The sequence below is a fragment of the Acipenser ruthenus genome, chromosome 24 (assembly GCF_902713425.1).
Source record: "Acipenser ruthenus chromosome 24, fAciRut3.2 maternal haplotype, whole genome shotgun sequence".
Taxonomy (NCBI): Eukaryota; Metazoa; Chordata; class Actinopteri; order Acipenseriformes; family Acipenseridae; genus Acipenser; species Acipenser ruthenus.
Genome location: NC_081212.1, coordinates 9,912,836 through 9,937,913, shown reverse-complemented (window position 1 = coordinate 9,937,913; position 25,078 = coordinate 9,912,836). Strand labels below are relative to the sequence as shown.

General features: G+C 41.5%; 2 protein-coding genes across 2 annotated transcripts in view; one reads left to right on the top strand and one right to left on the bottom strand.

The window, feature by feature from the left end:
• LOC117429475 (cytosolic arginine sensor for mTORC1 subunit 2-like) overlaps window positions 1–2,205 on the top strand; it is a 56,472-nt gene extending 54,267 nt beyond the window's left edge. The window contains exon 9 of the mRNA XM_034048986.3: window positions 353–2,205. Coding sequence (XP_033904877.1) covers window positions 353–418 — 66 coding nt within the window. The 3' untranslated portion in view covers window positions 419–2,205. The remainder of the gene's footprint in view (window positions 1–352) is intronic.
• A 724-nt stretch (window positions 2,206–2,929) lies between these two features.
• Window positions 2,930–25,078, bottom strand: part of rcc1l (RCC1 like) — a 38,377-nt gene continuing 16,228 nt past the window's right edge. Inside the window, exons 3-12 of the mRNA XM_058998360.1 lie at window positions 24,609–24,738; window positions 24,252–24,380; window positions 23,991–24,057; window positions 21,112–21,163; window positions 19,739–19,823; window positions 17,128–17,309; window positions 16,130–16,217; window positions 12,000–12,173; window positions 7,637–7,722; window positions 2,930–4,585 (exon numbers count right to left, since the gene is read on the bottom strand). Coding sequence (XP_058854343.1) covers window positions 4,508–4,585; window positions 7,637–7,722; window positions 12,000–12,173; window positions 16,130–16,217; window positions 17,128–17,309; window positions 19,739–19,823; window positions 21,112–21,163; window positions 23,991–24,057; window positions 24,252–24,380; window positions 24,609–24,738 — 1,071 coding nt within the window. The 3' untranslated portion in view covers window positions 2,930–4,507. The remainder of the gene's footprint in view (window positions 4,586–7,636; window positions 7,723–11,999; window positions 12,174–16,129; window positions 16,218–17,127; window positions 17,310–19,738; window positions 19,824–21,111; window positions 21,164–23,990; window positions 24,058–24,251; window positions 24,381–24,608; window positions 24,739–25,078) is intronic.

Genomic DNA, 25,078 nt, shown 5'->3' with positions numbered 1-25,078 from the left:
AAAGAAACTAGGACCAGAGGTAGATTTAGGACAGAAGGAAGGAGACACTTCTTTACAGAGTGGTGAGGGTATGGAATGGGTTACCTAGTCCTGTTGTTAAGGCAGAAGAACATGGATCCTTTAAGACCCCAACTGGAAGTTTTGATGTCAATCAGCTTCTAGGAACCAGGTGAGCTTACGTGGACCGAATTACCTCTCGTTCTAAACTTTTATGTTCTTAAATGAACCTGCTTGCAGAGGGAGGTGAGAATAACCATTGGAACAGCACAGTGGTGTTCAGAATGCGGTTTGTTGCCATTAGCAGACTGTAACTCCCAAGCCTCTCAATATGTTCTTATTTTTCCTTTGTTAGGTTCCAGAAGAGAACATCCAGAGTGTGATTGGAGCCTTGAGGACCAACAAGGGAGGGGGGCAGTGACGGAAGGGATTGGTATTCGGGGTCCCCCTCTTCCCAAAATACCCCCCACCTCACACAGCCGCAGCTTTGTGTCCAGAGTACTCGAAGTGCCAGGATCGGACAGAGGGCTGCCATCGAGAAAAAACTAAACAGTGGAGTGGAGGAAAGACCCTCTCCTTCTCTTGCCTCCCCTCGCAAGGACTGTGCCAACCCACCACCTTGTTCCAAAGCTAGCATTACTATAGTGTTTTTTTCTCTCTCTGGCCTCGCATAGTTTCCATGGCAAGGAACCAAATTGATTAATTATTCATTCTCCTATTGGGGAATGGAGGTTAGGAAAATAATTATTAGCTGAAAATGCCTTGTTTTGTTTTCTGATGTTTGCTCCCTCCTGGCCTATATATATCGGGGGACAGTACAGAGAAGATAGACAGAGGCTTTAGGCCCGCACTTTCACACAAGGCTGGAAGCCTGCACTACAAAAGACAAAAATAAAATGAGCCACTGACTGAACTGCTAACCACACACAGAACTCAGACTTGTCAAACAGACATTGATTTTGGAGGAATCTAGGATATAGAAAATATAATGGGGCAGATATGCACTGATTTAAAACAAAACTTAGGCCTTGTTCACACTGGACTTGTTATAGTCTGTTTGGATTCGTAGAATCATGATTGCTGGTAATATCTAGAAGTTAACATTCTGAATTTGTTTGGGGGTTAAGCAGTTCATTATATTTTTTCTCTGTGAAGACGTGGCTCCTCACCAGCCACCATTCGAAACCATATCTTGTTGAGCAGAGAGAAAAAAAAACAGAGAATAGGTTACTTATGGTATGGAGTGGAATGGTTGCCAAGCCATGTTGTTGATGCTTAGGTATTGAGATCAATCAGCTGCTAGGAACTAGCATTGAAGGGCCAAATACCCTCCTCTCGTTTGTAAATTATGCTCTTATGTTCTCTTTACACTGGTTTTTAGTAGGTAAATCAGAAATAGTTCTAGGAGAAAACTGGACCAGCTCTTTAATGGTACCAGTTGGGTTTGACCATTTGAAACCAACAAACAAACCTGGTGTGAACAAATCTACACCTTCCCGATAGCACTTCCCTCCACAAAAGTGACAAATATAATTTCTATTAGGAGCGTGCCGATACTGTTTCAGAGTAATCCCATTTTAGATTTTTTTTTTTTGTTAAATGAAACCAAACAAACCTATATGAAAATAAAAATATTTTGCAAAGCCAGCAAATGTAACTGGCATGTCATACCCGCTAGTTTGATCACAGCGGGTTCTATATTAAATCACACTGTCATAATGTTACTGATTGGTACCCCGCTACTGCGTAACCCCTGAAAGGCTTTGTTCCTTGTTGAGTAAATGACACATTGTATTATCTAACAACTTAAAACGAATAACAGAGTATCTGCACAGCCCTGATCTACATGCTCCTCTACCAAGTGTTTCTCTCACCTCTGCAATGTGTTCACCAGCACATTACCAGTCTTATGAAAAACACATATAGAATGCATTCGGAAAAGTAATTGAGAAACAGTGTTGCTGCTAGATTCTGAATGTATGGTTTTAGCTACTTTATAAAACATTGTAAGGGGTTCATTTTGTACACTGCCCTGTCAAACTATATCAAACCAGCTTGTACTATTTGAATTTTTTTAAAGTGTTTAACTAGAGGTGTGAAGAATGATTCAATCCTGAAGGAACCCATGTAATGAAAAACGCATAAACTTGTGCCAAACAAAAATTATAAATAAATTCTGCTTTACTGTTTGCCAGTTAATTACAACTACATATGTTTCCAGAAACTGATTTTTCAGAGTTTGCCACAGAATCATGAACATTTCTGGTTTACATTTATTAGCCATTAAAAGTGTATTGACCGCAGGTTTAAAAACATTACATTTTAATCACATTGTAAACAAGCACAATCAAATGCAAATGCATGTTCCACATAAACTGGCTTAACTACGGTTTAACCCTGAAAAACAAGTCCAAAGAAAGACAGCTTTATGAGCTCACTGGCAACACACTCATTTAAACCACATGTGTCAAATGCTTGTTTGAAAATGGATTTCCTTTAAGCTGAATGGTCAATACAAGGGCTTTACTTTCTGGTAAAGGACCTTGAAGGTGATTAAACAGTTTCAAATAAATCCACCGGGAAATACAGTATTCAATTGTTTTACCTTTTTTCTGCTTGATGAAAGAAAATCTCCGCACACGCTCTCTAAAGGCTGTCAATGCAGACAGTCTGCTCCCTCGCTGTCCTACACGTTCAAGCGGTCTACAGCTCGGGCCAAAAGTTTTGCATCACCATTTTAGGATTGAGACATAATTAAAAATAATGAAAATAATGTTGATCTTTTATTTTACGATATAATTTTATAGTTTCTTGATTACATGACGTTAAAGTCTATCAGAAGCCATAATAGTAGTACAATATTTCATTTCAGATTTTTCAATTTTATACAGTTTTTCATGAAGTATATGGAAAACTACAAAGCGGTATGTAATTCAGTAGGGTATGTAAGTTTATTCAGGTTTCATGGGATGATGAAGCATGAAGGCTACCAGACCCTGCAATTCTGAGCAAACCACATTATTCATGGAATATTGAGAAAAAAACGTTTATTTATTAGCAACAAAAACTAGTGCTGCATAAACTATTTTCTAATAGCAATAGAACCCACATAAGATGGCATTATTGTCTGGTAAGTCCCTTCTCGTTCTGTTAGTCGCTGTCGCCTTCAGCTCGGGGCTTTTAACAGCACAAGGTGAGCCTTACCACACAGTAAAGCCCTCTTCCTCAGATTCTACTGCTTAAATGTAGCCCCATTGACAGGTCTGACTTACCTCGTAAGGTTTTTACTGTGTTTTCTCTCTCATTAGGAAGCTTACAGCAATAACTAAACAGCACACTAAAGCTTAAAGGTATGAGTCCAGTCCTCTGTGACCTTCACTGTGATTTCTGTTCAAGTCTGTGCTGTTAAAATGGTATTTAGTACGACAGTGAAAGGAAATCAGGACCCTGCTTTTTCTAAGCGCCACCAGCCATTTTTATTTAAATAGAAATTTAGATCATGACATATCAATAGTATGTACAGAATACTATAGAAAAACAATTAGCAATGACATGTTTAAACACAATGTGATCGGTGATTCTACAGATATATACAAAAATGTAAGTGTGCCATGATGTGGATGAATGGACAGACACCCCTATCCCAGGAATCTGACATTCTCAATAACTTAAATAATGTTAATACTACCCAGTGAGGACAAGAAGGGTTGCTGCGTCTCCTATTTCCCTGCTGGGAATGAATTCCCCTGGGCAGGGAATATAGTGAAGGCAGTCGTACACAGTGTATCTGGAGCCCATCACATTGTGATTAAACATTGCATTTCCATCTCTTATTTTGTACTATTCTGTACGTAATGTTTATATATTTAATTTCATTTTCAATCAGAGATTACATCTAGGATACAATAACAAACAGATGAGTCAGAACACACATCAGCACCATCAACTGTGCTCAGACATTTCTCGCCACTTCTTCAGGGTGTACCTTGAGATCCATTTACCCAAAACTTGGCTAAATGTTTAACTGAGCATTTCATACAAGAAGCTATTTCACCGCCTGTGAATGTAGTTCATGCTGGCCTACTTCTTTAGGAACTGATTTCAAAGGTATTGAAGGCTATATCTTGGCCATTAAAGGTTTGATAAACAAGCTTGTAAAACTCTTTTGGAAAGCAGAAGTGTTTGTAAAATCAGAATTTATCAAGGTTTTGCTGTATTTGGAAATCATTTTGGCACTACCAAAAGAAACTTAAATTCAATGCCAAGCATTTCAACATTGAAGACTTAACATCTTAACGCTTGTCACTGTGAATTCATGCAGTTTCTTGCAGTTGATCTCAATTCCGCACTGTTTAATAGGTATGGATGATGAAACATGTTCTGGGATTGAATTCCTGGCTGTCTGTCAGATCAGCAATCAGTAACAGGGCTAGAGCTGAGGGAAGCTGAAGCTCGTCTCCCCTTTCACTGCATGCTGGAGCAGGGTCAGTCGCAAGCATGTACTGGGCACTCAGACCAGGGATTTGACCAGAGCTACCATGTGATCCACTCCACAGGCCACATCCACCACCTCCCCTGGCACTGTCACCTGAAACACACCAGGGGGCGCTCAATCACAACACATTCACAAAATAACAACAAACAGTACAAAATAAGACAGACATTTTTATAGAAATTCACATTAAAACATTTTAACCCAATTATCATGAAAGTAATCACCTTGACTTGCAGCTAATGTATGCTCATTTAAAAATACATGTTGTCCAATAGAAAGGCCTTAACAACTGTCATCACAATTGAATAAGCGTGTATTTAAACACAAAATGTAATGTTTTAACTAGGGGTCAGACACATTCTGAATCTCACTAATCTGATCCTAGAAAGTTTCTTCCTAGATATATGCAAAAATGGAAGTGTGTTAGGCAAACAGAGAGACAGACTTAATCTACCTCTGGACTCGTTTACTTTCAATAACTGTTGCTAAGAAGGTAAATACAGAATTTAAACAGGAAATAAAAGAATACTGTGTGTAAAATCACTACAGAACAGTGGACACATTGTGGAGTTGGGTGTGGAAAGAACGGGTTACCATGCGAAACAGCAGTCCCTGTGTCTTTGTGTTTCAGATCAATGAGCTACTAGGATCCGGTCAAGCTCAGAGTGTGAAACAGTAGTCCCTGTGTCTTTGTGTTTGAGATTTATAATACTGTGTTGTAGGGTGTCACCATTTTACACAGATGACTGTTATTAAATAATAACAGACATATTGGCCCTAAATATCAAGTGTCTTTCTACAGTCCAAACCCTTCTGTTTAACCAGACTCTTATCCCAAAAGCTGTTTCCATCAAAAATTGAAAAACTTTTCTGATGTTTTCCGACAGGTAGAATGGGTACAATTTACATAAAGGTGGTGGAATAACTATTCAGTATTTAAACGAGGAACCTATATGTTTGATGCAAATGACGTCACTTTCAGGAGATACAGAGAAAGAAGAGAAGATGCATTTAATAGAACATTATAATAAATTAAGTACATCAGGACAGAGAAATAAAAAAAAGTAAAGTAGAAAGCTCATTTTAATGTTATTTTGTAAATGTATTCTGTAAAAGTTCCCAGACATATCTGCCACAAATCAAAACATATTCAAATAACAGATTAAAATAAAAAAGTTTTAAAAAGTAGCATATAAGTTACATTAAAACCCACTAAGACAAAAATGCCATTTTATAAAAGTATGTTTTCAGTCTCGACTTAAATATTGCAACTGTCCCAGCTTCCCTGACGAATGAAGGCAGAGCACTCCATAGTTTAGGAGCTCTACAAGAAAAAGCCCTACCTCCTCCCGTGTTCGTTTTATTGGCCCTAGGAATAACCAGCAGCCCAGCTTCCTGTGATCTAAGAGTGCGATTCGGAAGATACGCAGTCAGTAGCTCCTGCAAATTGCTAAGTGCTAATCCATTCAGGGCTTTGTAGGTTAATAGTAAAATCTTAAAATCAATTCTATGTCTGAGGAATGAGTTTATGCAGCTACATTATCCCTTTCATCCTCTAAACTCGCAGCAATCCCTAGCAGCACATTGGGCTCCATCACCATTTGTATAGTCAAAGGGTCACTCCACCCACATCAACCCTTTTGATTTTTGCATGGGGGGTATGTTAGGTACCCACTTTATTTGCATAACATTCCTCATGCTGTCAGAATTGGGATTTTGCAACTGTTCTCATCCTTCCTGGCCATTTTTTATTTTGCTCAGAACACGAAAAGCAGTTGGAAAGTTAAGACACAAAAGCTGTCCCCGACGGTCAGAAAAGTTTGATATTCCAGGCCATTATCTGTGTGCCTGATGCTGAAAGACTAGTGCATGCCTTTGTGTCATCTAGGATTGATTTGCAATGCTCTGTTGCTCTATTTTCTGAGCCGTGCTTTGTCTCACTTGCAGCTCGTTCACAATGCTGCTGCTGGAGTTCTGACTACAACTAAGAAAAGTGAACATGTACAGGTAGTGAACGAAAAATGGAAACACCTGGGTAAATGAGTGACACCAAGTATATTAAAAGCAAGGGCTTCCACACAGGTGTGGCTCATGCGTTAATTAAGCAAATAACATCCCAGCATGCTTAGGGTCATGTATAAAAATGTTGGACAGGCCTGGTTGCCTATAATTATGGCTAGCATGGCTGCAAGAGGAGACCTCAGTGACTTTGAAAGAGGGGTGATTGTTGGGGCGCGTTTGGCAGGAGCTTCAGTGAACAAGACAGCTCAACTTGCTGATGTTTCACGAGCAACGGTGTCTAAAGTGATGTCGGCATGGAACTCTGAGGGAAAGACATCATCAGCAAAGGGCAACAGTGGGCGGAAGCGCCTACTCCAGGATTGTAATATCCACGCATTAATTTGAAGTGCAAGGCAAAACGGCGAGCAACTGCAGATCAATTGACTGCAAATTTCAACCTGGGGCGCGAGCAGCCAGTTTCATCAAAAATGGTCTGCCGAGAACTCTACAGAGCGGGATACCAGTGGCCCAACGCCCTATTAAGTGACTTTAAATTGGTGTTTCCATTTTTTTGTTCACTACCTGTATCCCTTTTTGTTATAAAGCTCTGTAACGATGGAATCATTTACCCATTGTTGTCAGGGAAGCTGGGACTTTACTGTTTTTAAATCTAGATTAAACTAATTTTTATATATTAGCTTTATTAACCTAAGTTTTTAATTTATTTATTTATTTATTTTTAAGGTTTTTATCTTAGTTTTTCAAATTTTACAATTAAACTGTATATTTTAGTTTTTAATTCCAATTTTATTAAATTTTTTAATTAGATTTTTTTCATTGTTTATTTTTACAAACAAGCTTTTTATCTTAGTTTGTTCTAATTTTATAATTAAAACCATCTTTTTTGTCACTTTATTTTAATTGTAAATATTATAATTTTTTTGTATGAAGCACTTTGGGATCTACTGGCACTATAGAAATGTGAATTGTATTACTGTATTGTAATAAGAGAGACCCATCACACAGCGTCGGAGACATTCTTACACAGGGAGTGGGGAGGGTTTGGGGTGGGTTATTTAAAAACTGACTTCAAAGTTCTGGGATCAATCAGATAATGCCTCCTTTTGTTTGTAGCTCTCTTACCCGCCATGGGAAATACTGATCATCAGTCTTGCCAATGCCTAGACATCCTCGGATATTCTTCCCCCACACAAAGAGTTCACCCCCATCTGCAAAACACGTCAACTCAGCTTAGAGATTCTCCAAAAAACACATCACCCTTCATTCCATTGTATTATTTTTCATATTAACATACTACAGTACACATGCATGCTTTCTGTAGGGATTCAAGGAAATGCATGCACATGGATTAGGGAGTGGTTAACATGTAGAAAACAAAGTACTGATTAGAGGAGAAATCGCAAAATGGAGCGAGGTAACCAGTGGAGTACCACAGGGATCAGTAATAGGTCCTCTGCTCTTCCTAATCTACATGAATGATTTAGAGTCTGGTATAGTAAGCAAACTTGTTAAATTTGCAGACAACACAAAAATAGGAGGAGTGGCAAACACTGTTGCAGCAGCAAAGGTCATTCAAAATGATCCAGACAGCATTCAGAACTGGGCAGACACAGCGGCATCTCTAAACATCAGTGTTCGGTACGTTGTTCAGCATTACGAGATGTGAGCGACATTAACAGGTGACATTGTTTAAAGATGGAACTCACATTAAAAAATGAATGCAAAGTAGGACAAAATAAACTTACTCTAAAATTAGCAAAATTGCATAAGTGGGCCTACATATGATACGATACACATGGGAAAAAGAATGTGGCAATAGACCACTTCATTTCTATGAATATACCCTGTAGTCAATGCTTCCTTTTTGGCTGACACTTGTAGGCAAAATTCATCTTAGACTTTTGTCCTTTGTAGGTCACGAGGCGGGAGCAAGGCCACCCGACGTGATGTTTAACATGGAGTTAGTAAGAGATGAAACATATAAAGAGAGGGGTTCTGCCTCTTCAAAGGCCCAACACATAGAAGAGGGGTTCCGTCACTGAGGAGACCCGACAAACAAGACAGGGGTCTCTGTCGGAGACCTGACATACGAAGAGAGGTCATCGTCTCTGAGATGACCCGACATACGAAAAGGCTTGTGAACCAGAAAGTAAGGAATATGGAGTTAGTACATATAAAAACATATAAAGAGAGGGGCTCCGCCTCTTCGAAGGCCCAACACATAGAAGGGGGGTCACCGTCTCTGAGAAGACATGACAAACAGGAGAGGGGTCACCGTCTCTGAAGAGACCAGACAAACAGGAGAGGGGTCACCATCGCTGAAGAGACCCAACAAACAGGAGAGGGGTCACCATCTCTGAGGAGACCCGACAAACAGGAGAGGGGTCACCGTCTCTGAAGAGACCCGACAAACAGGAGAGGGGTCACCATCTCTGAGGAGACCCGACAAACAGGAGAGGGGTCACCGTCGCTGAAGAGACCCGACATACGAAGAGTGGTCCCGCCATTTGGGGGCCTATATATAAATAGTGGCTTCAGAACCTGAACGAGGGGAACAAAAGATCATGCGATGCTGAAAGGTGGGGTTTTGGCCGGAGGTCCCCTCCAACTCATGGAGAACCCTCCTCCTTAGAGGTAAGAAGCGCAGCTTAACAAAGGGTTGGAGAAAGTGGATCACTAACCTCACAAAAGGATGGACCCCCGGCTCCCCACTAAACACTCCTACATGTGTAGACAGACAAAGAACCGCCAATGCATATAGAAAACAAAGAAAAAGAGAAAACATTTAATACAAGAATAAAACATTTAACATGACAAAGGGGTTAGTAAGTTCCTCCCTACTAACGCTGCACAGTGGAAAGGAAAACCCCCCTTTCTTTTTAGGGGGAAATCTTTGGTGGCCCTGGTGGAAAGGTCGTCCCCACTCCAGACATACTAGCAATAGACTGGTGGGCACAGGGTATTTCGATTGGGGAAGAACGAATGTAAGCTCAACTGCTGATGAGGTCCAGCACCCCATATTTTTGATTAGATGCTGGTTATTTTTTGTTCTTGCTGCTGATGTGGCTGCCCCGATTCTGAATGAATGGGGAGTGTAGATTTGCAGGGGAAAGTCCTGCTCTGGAAACCAAGGTGGAGAGATGAGAAGTGAACCAATGCCTTGATACAACAGATCAGCTTGAATTTATGAACAGTGGGTCAGAAGATGACATGGGTTTGCGCTCTGCAATATACTTCTGCATGGAAGCATATGGGCATAGAGGAGAGTTTTTTTTTTTTTTTTTTGAAAACTGAATACATTGGCTTTGCCAAAGCTGATCCATTTTTTAAATGCATAGGAAGAGATTGTAGCTGGAGCCCAATATAAAGAATCCTTTGTTTGAATTAAGTAGTTTGCTGATAGCTGGGTTTAGTTGAAGATCAGCTGATTGAACTGGGGGGGGTCGCTGTTGGAGTTGGCAGGGCTGTAGGAACCAGACGATGAAATCTGGAAATCTGTAAACGAGAAAGAGCATCTGCTGCATTATTACAGATGCCTGGTAGATGGCAAGCTTGTATTAGAAAATTATTAGATATTGAAATCCATATTAGACACCATAATAATTGCATGATAAGAGGAGAACTGGAACAGCCTTTGTTGATAATATGCACTGTAGATATGTTATCGCAGTAAAATAATATTGATTTCTTAGACCAAAGATGACCCCATAGCTGAGACTACTGGGTAAATTTCAAGAAGAGCTGTGGATTTTTGATGCGGCGATAGGCTTTCGATTTACATAGGCCATACACTGTTCAAGAGACCTCCGAATCCCAAAAATGAGGTGTCCGTAAACAAAGCCAGGTGGTGTGGTGTTGAAATATAATCATCATAGAACATAGAAAGACCGTTCCAATGCTGAATAAGAGTGGACCACATTTTAATGTCTTTCCTAGCTTCTGATTAAATATTAATGTAGGAGTCAAAGTTTTTTGCCGACGATGCAAGAGAAAGTAATCGAGATATAAACGTCCGCCCCTGGGGGATAATGCGAATTGCAAAGTTGAAATGACCCAGCAAAGAGAGCAGTGCCCGTTTCCTGATGGTTTTACTGATCTGGAAGTTCTGGATAAGAAAACATGTGATTGAGTTGAGACAAGGGAAGGCTGGTTTTGAACTATTCTGTGTCCACTATGATTCCTACAAATTCCAGAGAATGAAGGGGGCTGATTGTTTTTTCTTCTGAAAGCGGGACACCAACTTCTTAAAATAAACTCTTAAGATTAGTGATCGCTTCTGCTGGCGGATCTGAGGGATGAGAGATCAATAGAAAATCATCAAGTAGGTGGAGCAGAAATTTAACATGGTAGGCGTTAAGAAGTATCCAGCATGACGCTTCTGAGAGAGTAATGAATATCTTCAGGCTGCTGCGGCAGCCGGAAGTTAACGGAGTAGTAAAATAAAACTTTCCTTCCCAGCATATCCCAAACAGGTGGTGAATTTACTTTAAATGCTGTGGGGATGTTCTGCTCTGTGCAGACTGCCTGCTGTCTGGCTGGAGCCGCTGAACAACCGAGCGCAGCTGGGGAGCTTTCTTGGGTGGAAAAACTGGTTAAGCCGAGATGGAATTACAGAGAAGAAAAAGCGATTCTCGATGGCTCCAGAGTGGCGCATACAGTAAAGGCGCTACGCCTGGAGTGCAAGATGCACTCTATAGCCTGGACGTCGTCGGTTCGAGTCCAGGCTATTCCACAGCCGACCGTGGACGGGAGCTCCCAGGGGGCGGCGCACAATTGACCGTGCGTTGCCCGGGGGGAGGGAGGGTTAGATCGGCCAGGGTGTCCTCGGCTCACCGCACACCAGCGACCCCTGTGGTCTGGCCGGGCGCCTGCGTGCTTGCCTGTAAGCTGCCCGAGAGCTGCGTTGTCCGCCGGCGCTGTAGCTCTTGGGTGGCTGCACGGTGAGTCCGCAGTGTGAAAAAAAGCGGTTGGCTGACGGCACACGCTTCGGAGGACAGCGTGTGCTCATCTTCGCCCTCCCGAGTCAGCGCAGGGGTGGTAACGGTGAGCTGAGCTTAAAAAATAATTGGCCATTCTAAATTGGGATAAAATAATAAAAATAATTGGCAACGACTAAATTTATAAAAAAAAAAAAAAAGATTTGATTAATGAAATGAGATGATAAGATAGAAGGGAGCCTAGCTTCCAAACCCCAAACCACACTTAGGTTATCATATATTTAGTTTTTTGCAAAGTCTGGTGATTATATCTCCCTCGCCCGCAGGAGCGCGAAGGCCAGTGCACTTCCCTATAAGAGAACCCCGCCAAGATCAGCAACTTAGCACAGCCAGGATTTAAACCAGCAAGCTCCAGACTGCTTGACACCTTGAACTCCTTATGACAGTACCTTTACTAGTCGTTATATTAGCATTAACACTGTCTTGCAGTAGTCACTTCCCCACTGGATGAAGTATATTCTGGATTGCGATTATAAGATCTGTCTCACCTGTTATGGCTGCAAAGTGGTTTAGCCCACAGCGGATCTGCGCCACGGCAATGTCGGGGTTAAACTCTGAGCAGCCCAGCAAAGTGGGTGGGATCATCTCAGGGGTCCTGGACTCTGATAGGTTGGGCCCCTTCCCCAGAATTCCATAGCCCCACACAAACACCTGCCCACTCTCTGTAGAGTTGAGAGATACAGCATTAGTCACTCTAACATCATAGGAGAACAAACGAAGGATTTAAAGCGAATACCCTGCAAAGTTTACAAGAAAGATGATCTTTGCTGTGTCCCATGTTGTCCGTATTGCAGCGTTATATTTTTAAACTTACTGCCGACTATTTTAAAATCTTGAATCACACCTCATGGTTCACAAATCAACCCGGGAAACACATTTCTCAATATTCACTCAGGAGGGTTCACCAGGAGAGTTAAATAAAAGCCTCTTCTGACGCAGTGTATCCAGTGTAAAATACATAGATAAAGAAATCATCAAAAATACATTCACTGACTAAAATAAACAACATTACCATTTCAATTTAATAACAAATATAATTAAAAGTAATAAACGTGCAGTTCCCTTTCCAGTACAAAATGTAACCATTACCGAATGGGTTATAATCTCTTACCTGAGCACTTATATCAAAGCTGCTCCTTTATGCCCCTTGTGTGTCAGACATTGTCTCCCCACCCAGGAGATAAAGACAAATGACGCACAAGACTCAGCGCCATTTTCTCTTTCAGCCCGCCTGAGGCAGGAGTGAGCTCTGAGTTCTCGTCAAAACTAAGGAGATAAACTGATATATGATCATTCATTGAAATAATTTTATTTTAAAATCTAATTCTTTCTTAACCTAGGTACTGATTGATTAAGTCCCCTCCGCGGCCTTGTGCCCTGCGCAAAGCCGGCATCTCGCCTGTTCCTCCCCTGAGATTCAGTCCCTTGTGGGTCTAAGTTTCCATGCTCTCTCCCTTGCTGCTCGGCTCTTCGTGAGGCGATATAACTCTTACTAGCTCCTTTTCATAGATATATATATTTATTTTTTTCATAAATATTATATATCATTTTTATGAAGCTTTGATTGTTTTCCGTTTGTCATTCAGAAACCCAACTCTCATAGGTGTCTGTTGTTATCTGTACACAGACGGTACCTGCGCAGCTGTCTGGTCTTTCCGTCAGCTTTTGCGCTACAGAGACACGGCTAGTGTTCAGGGTTTTTTAGCTACACTGTGCTGTCGAATTTGCCGTTGCTGTGTCTGCTTTTTGCTTCACTGACAATGAAGGCTACTAGATTATTCTAGTAGCATGCGATTTGAAGTCCCTGTCTGTTTAACAGTGTGTGCTTGCAGTTGTCAGTGGCTTTTTCAGGTCTTCACCTGCACGCCACTTGTCCTGGTTACAAAGCCAGTACCACTCTGTGCCAGAACGGGTACCAGTGATTCGCTCCTGTTACCAGGGCTGGGCCGGTACTGGTGACCCGTTTTCAGTACCGCAGTCAGTACCAGTGACCCGTTTTCAGTACCATGGTTGGTACTAGACGGTACCAGGAAGTTTTTTTTCTCCCTAATAGCATTTCTGCTTTCCTTATCAACCAGTCAGTGGATTTGGAGGCCTTTCATCCACCTCCTTTCCAGTCTGACAGCGAGGGAAAGCTCCATAAGCTCTGTCCAGTTAGGGCACTGGCGTATTTTGTTGACCGCACCTAGAGCTGGCGGCAACCCGAGCACTTGTTTATTTGCTTCGGGTCTAAGTTCCACAGACAAGCCCTAAACAGCGGCTGTCATGTAGTTAGCCACACACATCTTTGGACTTCTAGTGTTAAATGCTTAGGTTACTCAATGTAACCTTGCAGCATGACCACTGCATGAGGGCTCTCCCTCACTTGTGCTGTGGTTTAAATCCTATCTTTCAAATAGGCTACAATATGTTAAAATTGAAGAAGATTCTTCCTTTCTATCTGAAGTTATATGTGGCGTCCCCCAGGGTTCTGTTCTCGGACCAGTTTTGTTTTCCCTATACATGCTGCCCTTGGGCGATATTGTCCGTAGACATGAGGTCATTGTTATGCTGATGATACTATATTTGTCTCTAAAACCGGGTGATACTTTATCTTTAAATATTCAGACTACCTGCCTCGCTGATATTAAGCTATGAATGTAGGACAACTTTTTATTGTTAAATTCAGATAAAACAGAGGTAATGCTTTTGGGATCAAACAGTCAACTGAACAATACAAATCCATGTGTTTTTCCAGTGGACAGTTTCCCTTACTCACTGAAAGCTGAAATGAGGAACTTGGGTGTAATTTTTGACCCAGATCTTTCCTTCGAACCGCATTTTAGGAATGTAACCAAAGGGTCATTTTTTCACCTTAGAAATATTGCTCAATGAGGACACTTCCCTTGGCTGCAGGATGCTGAGAGATTGATGCATGCCTTTGTATCACCTAGGCTTGATTATTGCAACGCCCTGTTCTCAGGTATCCAAAGCTATGTTTTATCCCGATTGCAGCTTGTACAAATTGCTGCGACCAGGTTTTTTTAACAAGAACCAAAAAATTTAAACATATTTCCCGTGCTAGCAGCCCCCACATTGGCTCCTGGTGCGGTCTAGGATTGATTTTAAGGTCCTACTCTTAACCTATAAAGCCCTGAATGGATCCTTAAGGGATCTTTTAGTCCATTATATTCCTCTCCGATCCCAGGGTGCTGGGCTGTTTTCTGTCCCCGGGGCTTTTAAGAAAAACACAGATGGTATAGCGTTCAGGTGTAGGGACCCTGTACTGTGGAACGCTCTCCCTGGCTCTATAAGAGAGGCCTCAACCGTTGCAATTTTTAAGTCAAGATTTAACACCTATTTTTATGATCCATTGTTTCCATCTGACTGTCCATTTTTATTTTTTTACTGTTTTGCTGTTTTGACTGTTCATATATATATATATATATATATATATATATATATATATATATATATATATATATATATATATATATATATAAATAACTTATTTCTTAGCAGACGCCCTTATCCAGGGTGACTTACAGTCGTAAACATATACATTTCAAGTATTTTTGTAATACTTGAAATGTAATACTTGAAATGTAATACTCTAGTAATACTAGAGTTTTATTACTGTTTTTGCGGTTTCATTGTTGATGTTTTGAACTGTTGTTTTCTGTTAAGCGCCTTGAGGTGCCTCTGCAAAGCAGTATATAAATAAAGTTTGATTTGATTTGTTTTGATCTGACCATTAAATCGGTCCTCAGCCAGAATACTAAAGGCAGTTTATCTTCGTTTTTAGCACATCTGCCGGTGCTGCAAGTCCTTCACTTGTGACGGCTTGGGTATTGTATCCCATTCGGTAATGGTTGCATTTTGTACTTGAAAGGGAACGCTAGGTTATTATCATACAATTATTCAACCAGTCAATCATGATGCAGCTTTCAGCTGGGAAGCACGCAGAAGCATCTTGTCATCGTAGATATTGCTATGAACCGGGATGAGCTTGCACTTGTTAAAAATACATTTCAAGGATGTGATGAAAACCAGAAACAAAATAAGAATTGGAATCCATATACCACAAGTGATACGTTTACATTTTGTGTATCCTACTTATTATGGCTTTAAAGTAATAGTCTGAAAAACTAAAACTACAGAACAATGAGAAATTGGAGTGAGACAGAATGATTTGTAAACATGAAGTAAAATGGATATGTGAAGAAGATGTGTGCAGAGATTGAAACAATGTGGCAGTGATATGGTCAGTATCATCTAGACACCCCTGTAATGAAACTGCACTGATAAAACCAGAGATTACTGCAGTGTACCTAATATAAGACACTGTCAAATCAAGTTGACTTTATCACTGGAAACAGTTTAAACAGTAAACGACTGACAAGGTTCAAACGTTTAATCTATTAAACATACATTTGGAGCCATGCAAATATGGGTCAGCCCTACAAAGACGATTCATAAAAGTTGTTAAGTTAAACAAGACACAACTTGGGCAAACTTGTCATCCAGTGTTATTGCAGTAATGCCTCAGAATACATAACTAGTTGTCATTATTGGTTTCTTGTAGCTGGTTTGACAAACGCGAGTTTACACAGTAGAGCAGTAGTGTCAGGGAGCTCACCGTTCAACACTGCAACCTGAGTCCCTCCGCAGGCAGCCTGCTGCACCCTCCCCACACCCGCCAAGGGGAGGAGCCGTGGAGAGCTCAGCTGAACAGAGACAGGGAGAGGGTGGTTTGAGTCTTTTCTACACAATATGATCATATTAATATTGGAGTACTAAACATTGTGACTCTGGAGGGAGTCCAACAAGCAGACTAATTCCAGAGCTTAATGGATTGAGCTGAACCACTGAACCTGTTTATCCTGGAACAAAGAAGAAGCAGGGGGGACAATCTTAAAAGAAGTTGACATAGTTAACCTGAACCAATACTTAAAATGCAGTACAGAAACCAGGACCAGAGGATACAGTTAGAAATGAAGTGGAGACAGACTTAGGACAGAAGAAAGGAGACACCTTCTCACTGGAGAGTAGGCAAGGTACGGAATGGGTTACCTAGTCATGTTGTTGAGGCACAATCACTTGGATTCTTTAAGATCCAACTTGGCAAAGTCTCGAGATGAATCAGCTACTAGGAAACCAGATGATCTTAGATAGGCCGAATGGCCTATCATTCGTACATTTTCGTATGTTCTTAAGATAGCAGCTTCAGACAAGGGCATATCCAAACTCCCAGTCAAAAGTCAAAATAACTTAAGGAGTACACAGAACTAACAAAATAATTCCAGGCACTTGTCTGAAAGTTCCTAGTATTTCATATCCTACTACTTCACCCGGGAGTCTATTCCATGCATTCCAGGGGTGGAAAGAAGACATTGCACAGCAGTGTAATAACACACCTGAGTTTGTTACCTGTACACGTGGCTTATCAAGCTCATATTAAAGCTGACCTGGGTAATACTGCTATGCAATAGGAGTTTTATTTCCACCCCTGCATTCATACATTCTGTCATAAGTTACATGCCATAAGTCCTGGGGTGAGCCTAGTTGTCCTTCTCTGTATCTTCTTAAGTACAATGATGTCTGCACTCACCCAGACATCCAGACACACTTCAGTACCTGTGTGGAATCAGTGACAGCAGAGAGCTGGAGGTACTCGGAGTTGCCCCAGCCGAAGAGCTCCCCCTCCTGGGAGACGGCCAGACTGCAGTCCCCATACGAGACCACCTGCCTGACCCGGACCCCCACCAGATCCCCTCTGAGCATGGTAGGCTGGCTGCTCACCCTGTGGTGCCCCAGACCTGAAACAAACACACACCACAGAGAAGGAATATCAGAGTACAAGACAGAACGAGCACCATCCATCCTCGCCACCACTGGAAATGCTAAATTAGAGCTATCAACATGATGAAAAAGTGACCATAATGTATCAACAGCATCACAGATTAGTATAGAATAAGAATTAGAGGATATCCCCACAATATTTTACTCTCAATCATGTAGGCTAAATAATGTTAAATACCAAGTTTCATGACAATTGAGTAAGTGGTTCTCCAGATAGAGTAGAACTGACCGCTCTGCCGAGCACCCCACTCTGAACTGGTATGCAATCACTCAACCATGCGTGCAATGCACCAGATAGGCACTCCTATAAGCGGCATGCTAGTCACTGGACCAACAAATGTATCCAGACAAAGGTGAGGCAGATTTCAAAGCAAGTATGGATGATTTTACAAGGAACATTTTAGTTTAAACAAAGCACACTTGTTTTTTTTTTGTTTGTTTTTTAAGCCAAAGGAGGCTGAATGACTGAGCAAGCAGGATGAATGATTTTTTTATTTAAAATAAAATAAAAACAAGCCCCAAGTCAACCCATGTTTTCCTGAACATTTTTGCTACAGTTACAATTTCAATTTTTAGAGTTACAGACATTTCACACACCTGTCTCCACTATATAAAGTGTGACACAGACACACACCCGTCTCCTCTATATAGTGTGACACACAGACACACACCCGTCTCCACTATATAAAGTGTGACACAGACACACACCCGTCTCCACTATATAAAGTGACACAGACACACACCCGTCTCCACTATATAAAGTGTGACACACAGACACACACCCGTCTCCACTATATAAAGTGTGACACACAGACACACACCCGTCTCCACTATATAAAGTGTGACAGACTGACTACACACGTCTCCACTATATAAAGTGTGACACAGACACACACCCGTATCCACTATATAAAGTGTGACACACAGACACACGCCCGTCTCCACTATATAAAGTGTGACACAGACACACACCCGTCTCCTCTATATAAAGTGCGACACACAGACACACACCTGTCTCCTCTATATAAAGTGTGACACAGACACACACCCGTCTCCTCTATATAAAGTGCGACACACAGACACACACCCGTCTCCACTATATAAAGTGTGACACACAGACACACACCCGTCTCCACTATATAAAGTGACACACAGACACACACCCACCTCCACTATATAAAGTGTGACACACAGACACACACCCGTCTCCACTATATAAAGTGTGACAGACTGACTACACACGTCTCCACTATATAAAGTGTGACACAGACACACGCCCGTCTCCACTATATAAAGTGTGACACAGACACACACCCGTCTCCACTATATAAAGTGTGACACAGACACACACCCGTCTCCTCTATATAAAGTGTGACACAGACACACACCCGTCTCCTCTATATAAAGTGTGACACAGACACACACCCGTCTCCTCTATATAAAGTGTGACACACAGACACACACCCGTCTCCACTATATAAAGTGACACACAGACACACACCCACCTCCACTATATAAAGTGTGACACACAGACACACACCCGTCTCCACTATATAAAGTGTGACAGACTGACTACACACGTCTCCACTATATAAAGTGTGACACAGACACACACCCGTATCCACTATATAAAGTGTGACACACAGACACACGCCCGTCTCCACTATATAAAGTGTGACACAGACACACACCCGTCTCCTCTATATAAAGTGCGACACACAGACACACACCCGTCTCCTCTATATAAAGTGTGACACAGACACACACCCGTCTCCTCTATATAAAGTGCGACACACAGACACACACCCGTCTCCACTATATAAAGTGTGACACACAGACACACACCCGTCTCCACTATATAAAGTGACACACAGACACACACCCACCTCCACTATATAAAGTGTGACACACAGACACACACCCGTCTCCACTATATAAAGTGTGACAGACTGACTACACACGTCTCCACTATATAAAGTGTGACACAGACACACACCCGTCTCCACTATATAAAGTGTGACACACAGACACACACCCACCTCCACTATATAAAGTGTGACACAGACACACGCCCACCTCCACTAAATAAAGTAAGAGACACTTCTTCACACAGAGAGTGGTGAGGGTATGGGATGTGCTGCCTAGTCTTGTTGATTCTGGATCACTGGGTACTTTAAGACCCAACTTGACAAAGTTCTGAGATCAATCAACTACTAGGATCCAGACAAGCTTAGACTGGTAAATGGCCTCCTCTTGTTTATACATTTTCTTATGTTCTGACAAACTCAGAATTTAAACAAATATTCCTCAATTCTGAATAGCTGGTAAACAAAAGTACAATTTGAACCACATTACAGTATAAAGAAATTCTATTGAGCTGACTGACCTGTCTGCCCATCAGCCCCCCAACCACAGGAGTACACATTGCCAGTGTCTGTCAGGAACAAGCTGTGATCCTGTCCACATGCTACCTACACACAGGAAAGCAAAATACATCACACTGAGAACTGAGACGTTGAACATTTTCATTTTAAAATGTACAAGCTGCAGTCGTCTGCAGAGACAGCATGATATATAGTCGAGGAAAGGTAAATATAAACCTGCCTTACACTGTGGTGTTGGTCCACCATGGGCATCCAGGACTGGCACATGGGTGTTTAAAGCACAAGGGTCTACTCTATAAGATGGGAATTGTGCCTTCAAGGGGCGGCACCATCTTTCAACAATATCATCTTTTAATGTCCATCACATCTCATAATGTTGAACAACATACTGAAGGCTGAAGCTGGTTAGGCTAAACTGCATGTGAAGTACTGCATTCCTTCAAATTTGAGACATCCTCAAATTTAAGACGCAGCCCAAACTCACCACCTCAAAAAAGATAAAACATCAAATAAATCTGCATTTACAAAGATACAACCTCAATTATGGAGGCAGTCTGCGGTCGTCTGCCTTCACACAGAGCACTGGAGCTTCTCATTTCCAGTTGGGATTACTCACACCTGTTTTTCTCCCAATTTGTGAACTGTGGTATTGCTTGGCATGTCGAAAAATACGGGGGTCTGATCAGCTTTTCCTATCTGTCCGAGCTGGTGCCAATTGTTAGAAACGCTGAAATTGTAAAAGCTCTTTGAACTCCTCAGGAAGCTAATGACGCTTCTTTGAAAACGGCTGCCTGTATGTCGTGGATGATTCGAGATGGAGCAGTAACACTTTGGTTCGTCTTTTCTCGGCAGTCAGTCACGTTGCTGTTTGTGTACTCTGGTAGTCATGTATTTTGTCTGCGATTTTAATACACGCATCATACACTGTACTCAAATTTAAGAAGCAGGCTATTTTTGAGAAGCAAAAAATGGTTCAAAAAGTGCATCTTAAATTCAAAGAAATACTGTATAAAGAATGAGAAAAAGTGGGCCTACATAGGATTCAATGCACATGAATACAATAATGACAATAGACCAATTCTGCAAATAGACCCTGTGGTAGTTCCATTAAAGGGAAAACAACTTGGAAATATTTTCTTTTTGGTCGATGTATTGAGTGTTCATAATTCTTGATATTTATTTCCATTAATTTAGTAAGATCTTTCCGCTAAATACAGTTTGTAAGGTTTTATCCAAGTTTTTTTATAGCTCATAAAACTAGTATGCCTGGTGACACTGACTGAGAACTGGGCTCCTATAAAAGAAAGCTGGTATTTGGTGCCGTGTACATCTCTTGGTGTTCATGTCTAACCCCTGTTTCTCTCACTCCCCTCACCTGAACCACTTTGCTGTCGAATCCTTCAATCCGGTGTATCATGTGACTGCCGCTGTTGGGAGAAACACACTACATTAGAAACCCTTACCCAGAAACCAGACGGCCTACTAATACCCTATATATCAGGTTCTAATCAGAGGCGTCGGGTTTGTATCATTTTTGGTGGTGTCCAGTATGGGTCAGTGTCCCGCCTCCTATACTGGCAGTCCGATACAAAACAAAAAATTAAATAATGGATGGATGGATTGGAAACAGTAAAACATTGAACAGTTTCTCTATATTGCATAAAACCACTACCGTAAGAAAAACGTATTGTGGTTGTACTTATCTTAGACTATCTATTTTATTTGATATCTAGTATATATTATTGCTTACGTATGACATACTGAAGTACATTGTCCTATAAAATGGTATATTAGAGGATAAACAACAAAGCTCTGCTGAATACAGTAACAACCAAGTGCTGATGGATCCACAACCCACAAAAGCAAATACTTCCTAAAATTAAATTTATAAAAAGTAGCCCCTACTTTTGCAATGTTCTAATTGTTTCCAGGTAAACTGACAGTTCTCTGTGTTGCTGCTCTGGCCGCCCAAGCACTGCGTTTAAACGAAGTGATTAAACCAGCATTTCATTTCAAAAGAGCAAGGAGTGTAAACAATACTTCAGAGTCGTTTTAAAGCAACAACACAGACAGAAACAAAATCAATGATATGGTACACAATAGGACTCAGTTAAGCCTCAAAATAGCAATCGATAAATGGGCACACAAGTAAATGTCGATGATTGCACCGCACACATGCATTTTCGCTCCCCGCGACGGTATTAGTTTAATGCCATTGCTGTTCAGTAAAAGCTTGTGCACAACTGAATGCGAGCGGGAATTACGCCTTGGTAGCATCAGGAGAAAGAAAAAAACACAACATTCGCAACAAGCCTAAAGCAAGTTTAACATATTACAGGGGTGTTACTAAAATATTTATTCCAAACAGATTACAGTACTTTGGAATGTAATCTATATAAACTAGACACAAGTTTATGAAAAACTTTTTTTTTTTTTATTCAGTGACAACTGCAACATCATGCATTGCATCTTGTTAATACTGTACCACCTACCTAACCTTCACTATCTGTGAAACACAATGCGGAAATCCCTGCCTAAAACATAATAATAATAATAATAATAATAATAATAATAATAATAACAAATTGATTTACTTACCACAACACGCATACCCGCTATAGTTGGTCGTTACTTCAAAATTGCGTTTAACATTACTGATCGTTTATGTATGTATGTATTTATTTATTTAACGTTATAAATACAGCAGTTAATTTTGAAACTCCAAAGAAGCACAAACTACACACAGTCAGTTTTCTTCAATGTGCACAATTTATTTACAGGCTGTTTGCGGCGCGCTTTTATTTTGTTTAGACAGTGAATACACAGAGGGGTGTACTTCACTTTTTTCTGGTTTTAGTCAGAATTCTAGCGCCGGTATTCTGAACAAGCTGCAAATGGGATACCACATGTTTTGGGACACCAGAAAAAAAGTGCATTACAATAAATCAATTCTAGATAAAACAAAGGCATGCATTAGTCTCTCGACATCAGATGCAGAAATAATTAATCTAAGTTTGGCTATATTTGTCAAATGGTAAAAAGATACCTTAATAACTTCCCTAATGATAGCTCAGGATCAAAGATGACCCACAAACTCTTAATTTCTAGTTTAAGTTTTGATGAGAGACTGCAAGGGTCAAGCTCATGTAATCCCACATTTCCTTTTAGTTGGTTCTGTGATCCCACTAGCATAACCTCTGTTTATCTGAATTCAACATTAGAAAATTCTGTTACATCCAATGCTTGATGTCTGTAAGGCAAGTAGCTAATAACACCCAGGCAGGAGAAATTCCTGGCTTTAGGGACAAATATACCTGGGTATCATCAGCATAGCAGTGGTCTCCCGTGGCCTCTGGTACTCCCAAAACCTCACCCGATGTGTTTCCCCTGTGATATTTAGACTCTGGAGGATGGCCTGTTTGACCAGGTCGTACTGGTTAGCCTCCTCATTGGTCATGGCCTGGTACGCCTCCGGGTCATCCTCCGCCGCCATCTTCTGCAGCCGTGTCTTAGGGGTCGCCATCACGGGTCCTGCTGGTACTTGGGGTGTGCCTCCGAGTCTGACCCTCTCAATCAGCGGCATGTATCTCTCCTCCCTCCGTCTCTCCTCCCTCCGTCTCTCCTCCCTCCCTCTGTCTCTCCTCCCTCCCTCTGTCTCTCCTCCCTCCCTCTGTCTCTCCTCCCTCCCTCTGTCTCTCCTCCCTCTTCCGTCTCTGCTCCAGCGCTTGTAACAGCGCAGTTAAGTGTTGCGACGTCCATATTTCATTATATTACTGCCTTTATTCACAGATTTAGTAACTAATGTACAAACTGTCTTTTTGCTGAATGTGGTGTCAGGATATATTAACACTAGAGTTGAACAAACATGTTTTTGATGTTCGAATATTCTTTCAAAATTGAAACAAAAGTTTGAATGTTCTTTAATTTTGAATGATATGGATGTCGTTATCATTCGCACCACATTACAGTAAAAAAAGCTCTCAGGAACAAAAAAAGACCGGATACCTCAAATTACCTATGAAAGATAGCAAAGAAACACTCTTCTCAGCAGCAGAATGGCTGTTATTTATTTCAGACATGGCTTACTGGTTTCCATAGCAATCATTTCTGAATTCTGAATGCATAGGAACATTTTTACCACTGAATACAGGGTGTTTGTTCAAATATTCAATTATTTGTTCCAGCACTAATTACAATTACAAAAATACATTCAATTCAATATGTAAAGCAATGGCTGGCAGTGAATGGCTGTACCTGTACACCTCGTCTTCTATCACTTTCCTTCCGCACTGTCCATACGAGTTGTTTCCCAGACTGAATACTGCAACACAAATAAGAACACAACCACACTGAATATTACAACACAAATAAGTACACAACCACAGCTCTCTCCAGGACCACCATGTTCTTTTGGTAATGTGATGACCACTACTGTATTACTGTTTCACAGAAAATAGGCTAAAGACCCCAAGAACCCGCTGTAGTATCTTTGCTGACCCATCCTCCCCTCCTTACCTCCCTCGTTGTCAGTAAGAATGAGGGAGTGGGCCCGACCGCACGCCACCTGCAGCACACTGGTCTCCTGAGGTCTGTCCAGAGGCAGGGGGACTGGGGAAGGCTCCAGCACATACTCATAGCCCTTTGCTGGGGAGAAAGTGAGACAGGAGGGGCCACGTCACTGAGGCACACACACCAACAATCTGTTGTATAATTAGGTTTTATGGTGTTACAATGAAGAACCCCAGTACAATTTTAAAGGCGAGTGATTTATTATGGCATTTTGTGAGTCTCTGAAAAATAAACGTCCAAAAGGAACAAGCCTAGTTATAGGCTTCAGAAAGTATTCTTTGGGAGATGAGCACTGGGACTCACTGCGTTCTCTGCGGCTGCGCTGGAAGCCCAGCTGGGAGTCCTTGTTCAGTCCCATCCCCCACACCTTGGTCAGGTCACATGTCCTGGAGGACAGCAAGGTGAACCCATAACCACAGGCAGCCCAGGAGATCTGGAAAGAGAGAGACAGTAAAGTGAACCCATAACCACAGGCAGCCCAGGAGATCTGGAAAGAGAGAGACAGTAAAGTGAACCCATAACCACAGGCAGCCCAGGAGATCTGGAAAGAGAGAGAGAGCGAGCAAGGTGAACCCATAACCACAGGCAGCCCAGGAGATCTGGAGAGAGAGAGAGAGAGAGAGAGAGAGAGAGAGAGAGAGAGAGAGAGAGAGAGAGAGAGAGAGAGAGAGAGAGAGAGAGAGAGAGAGAGAGAGAGAGAGAGAGAGAGAGAGAGAGAGAGAGAGAGAGAGAGAGAGAGAGAGAGAGAGAGAGAGAGCACAGCCAAATCACTG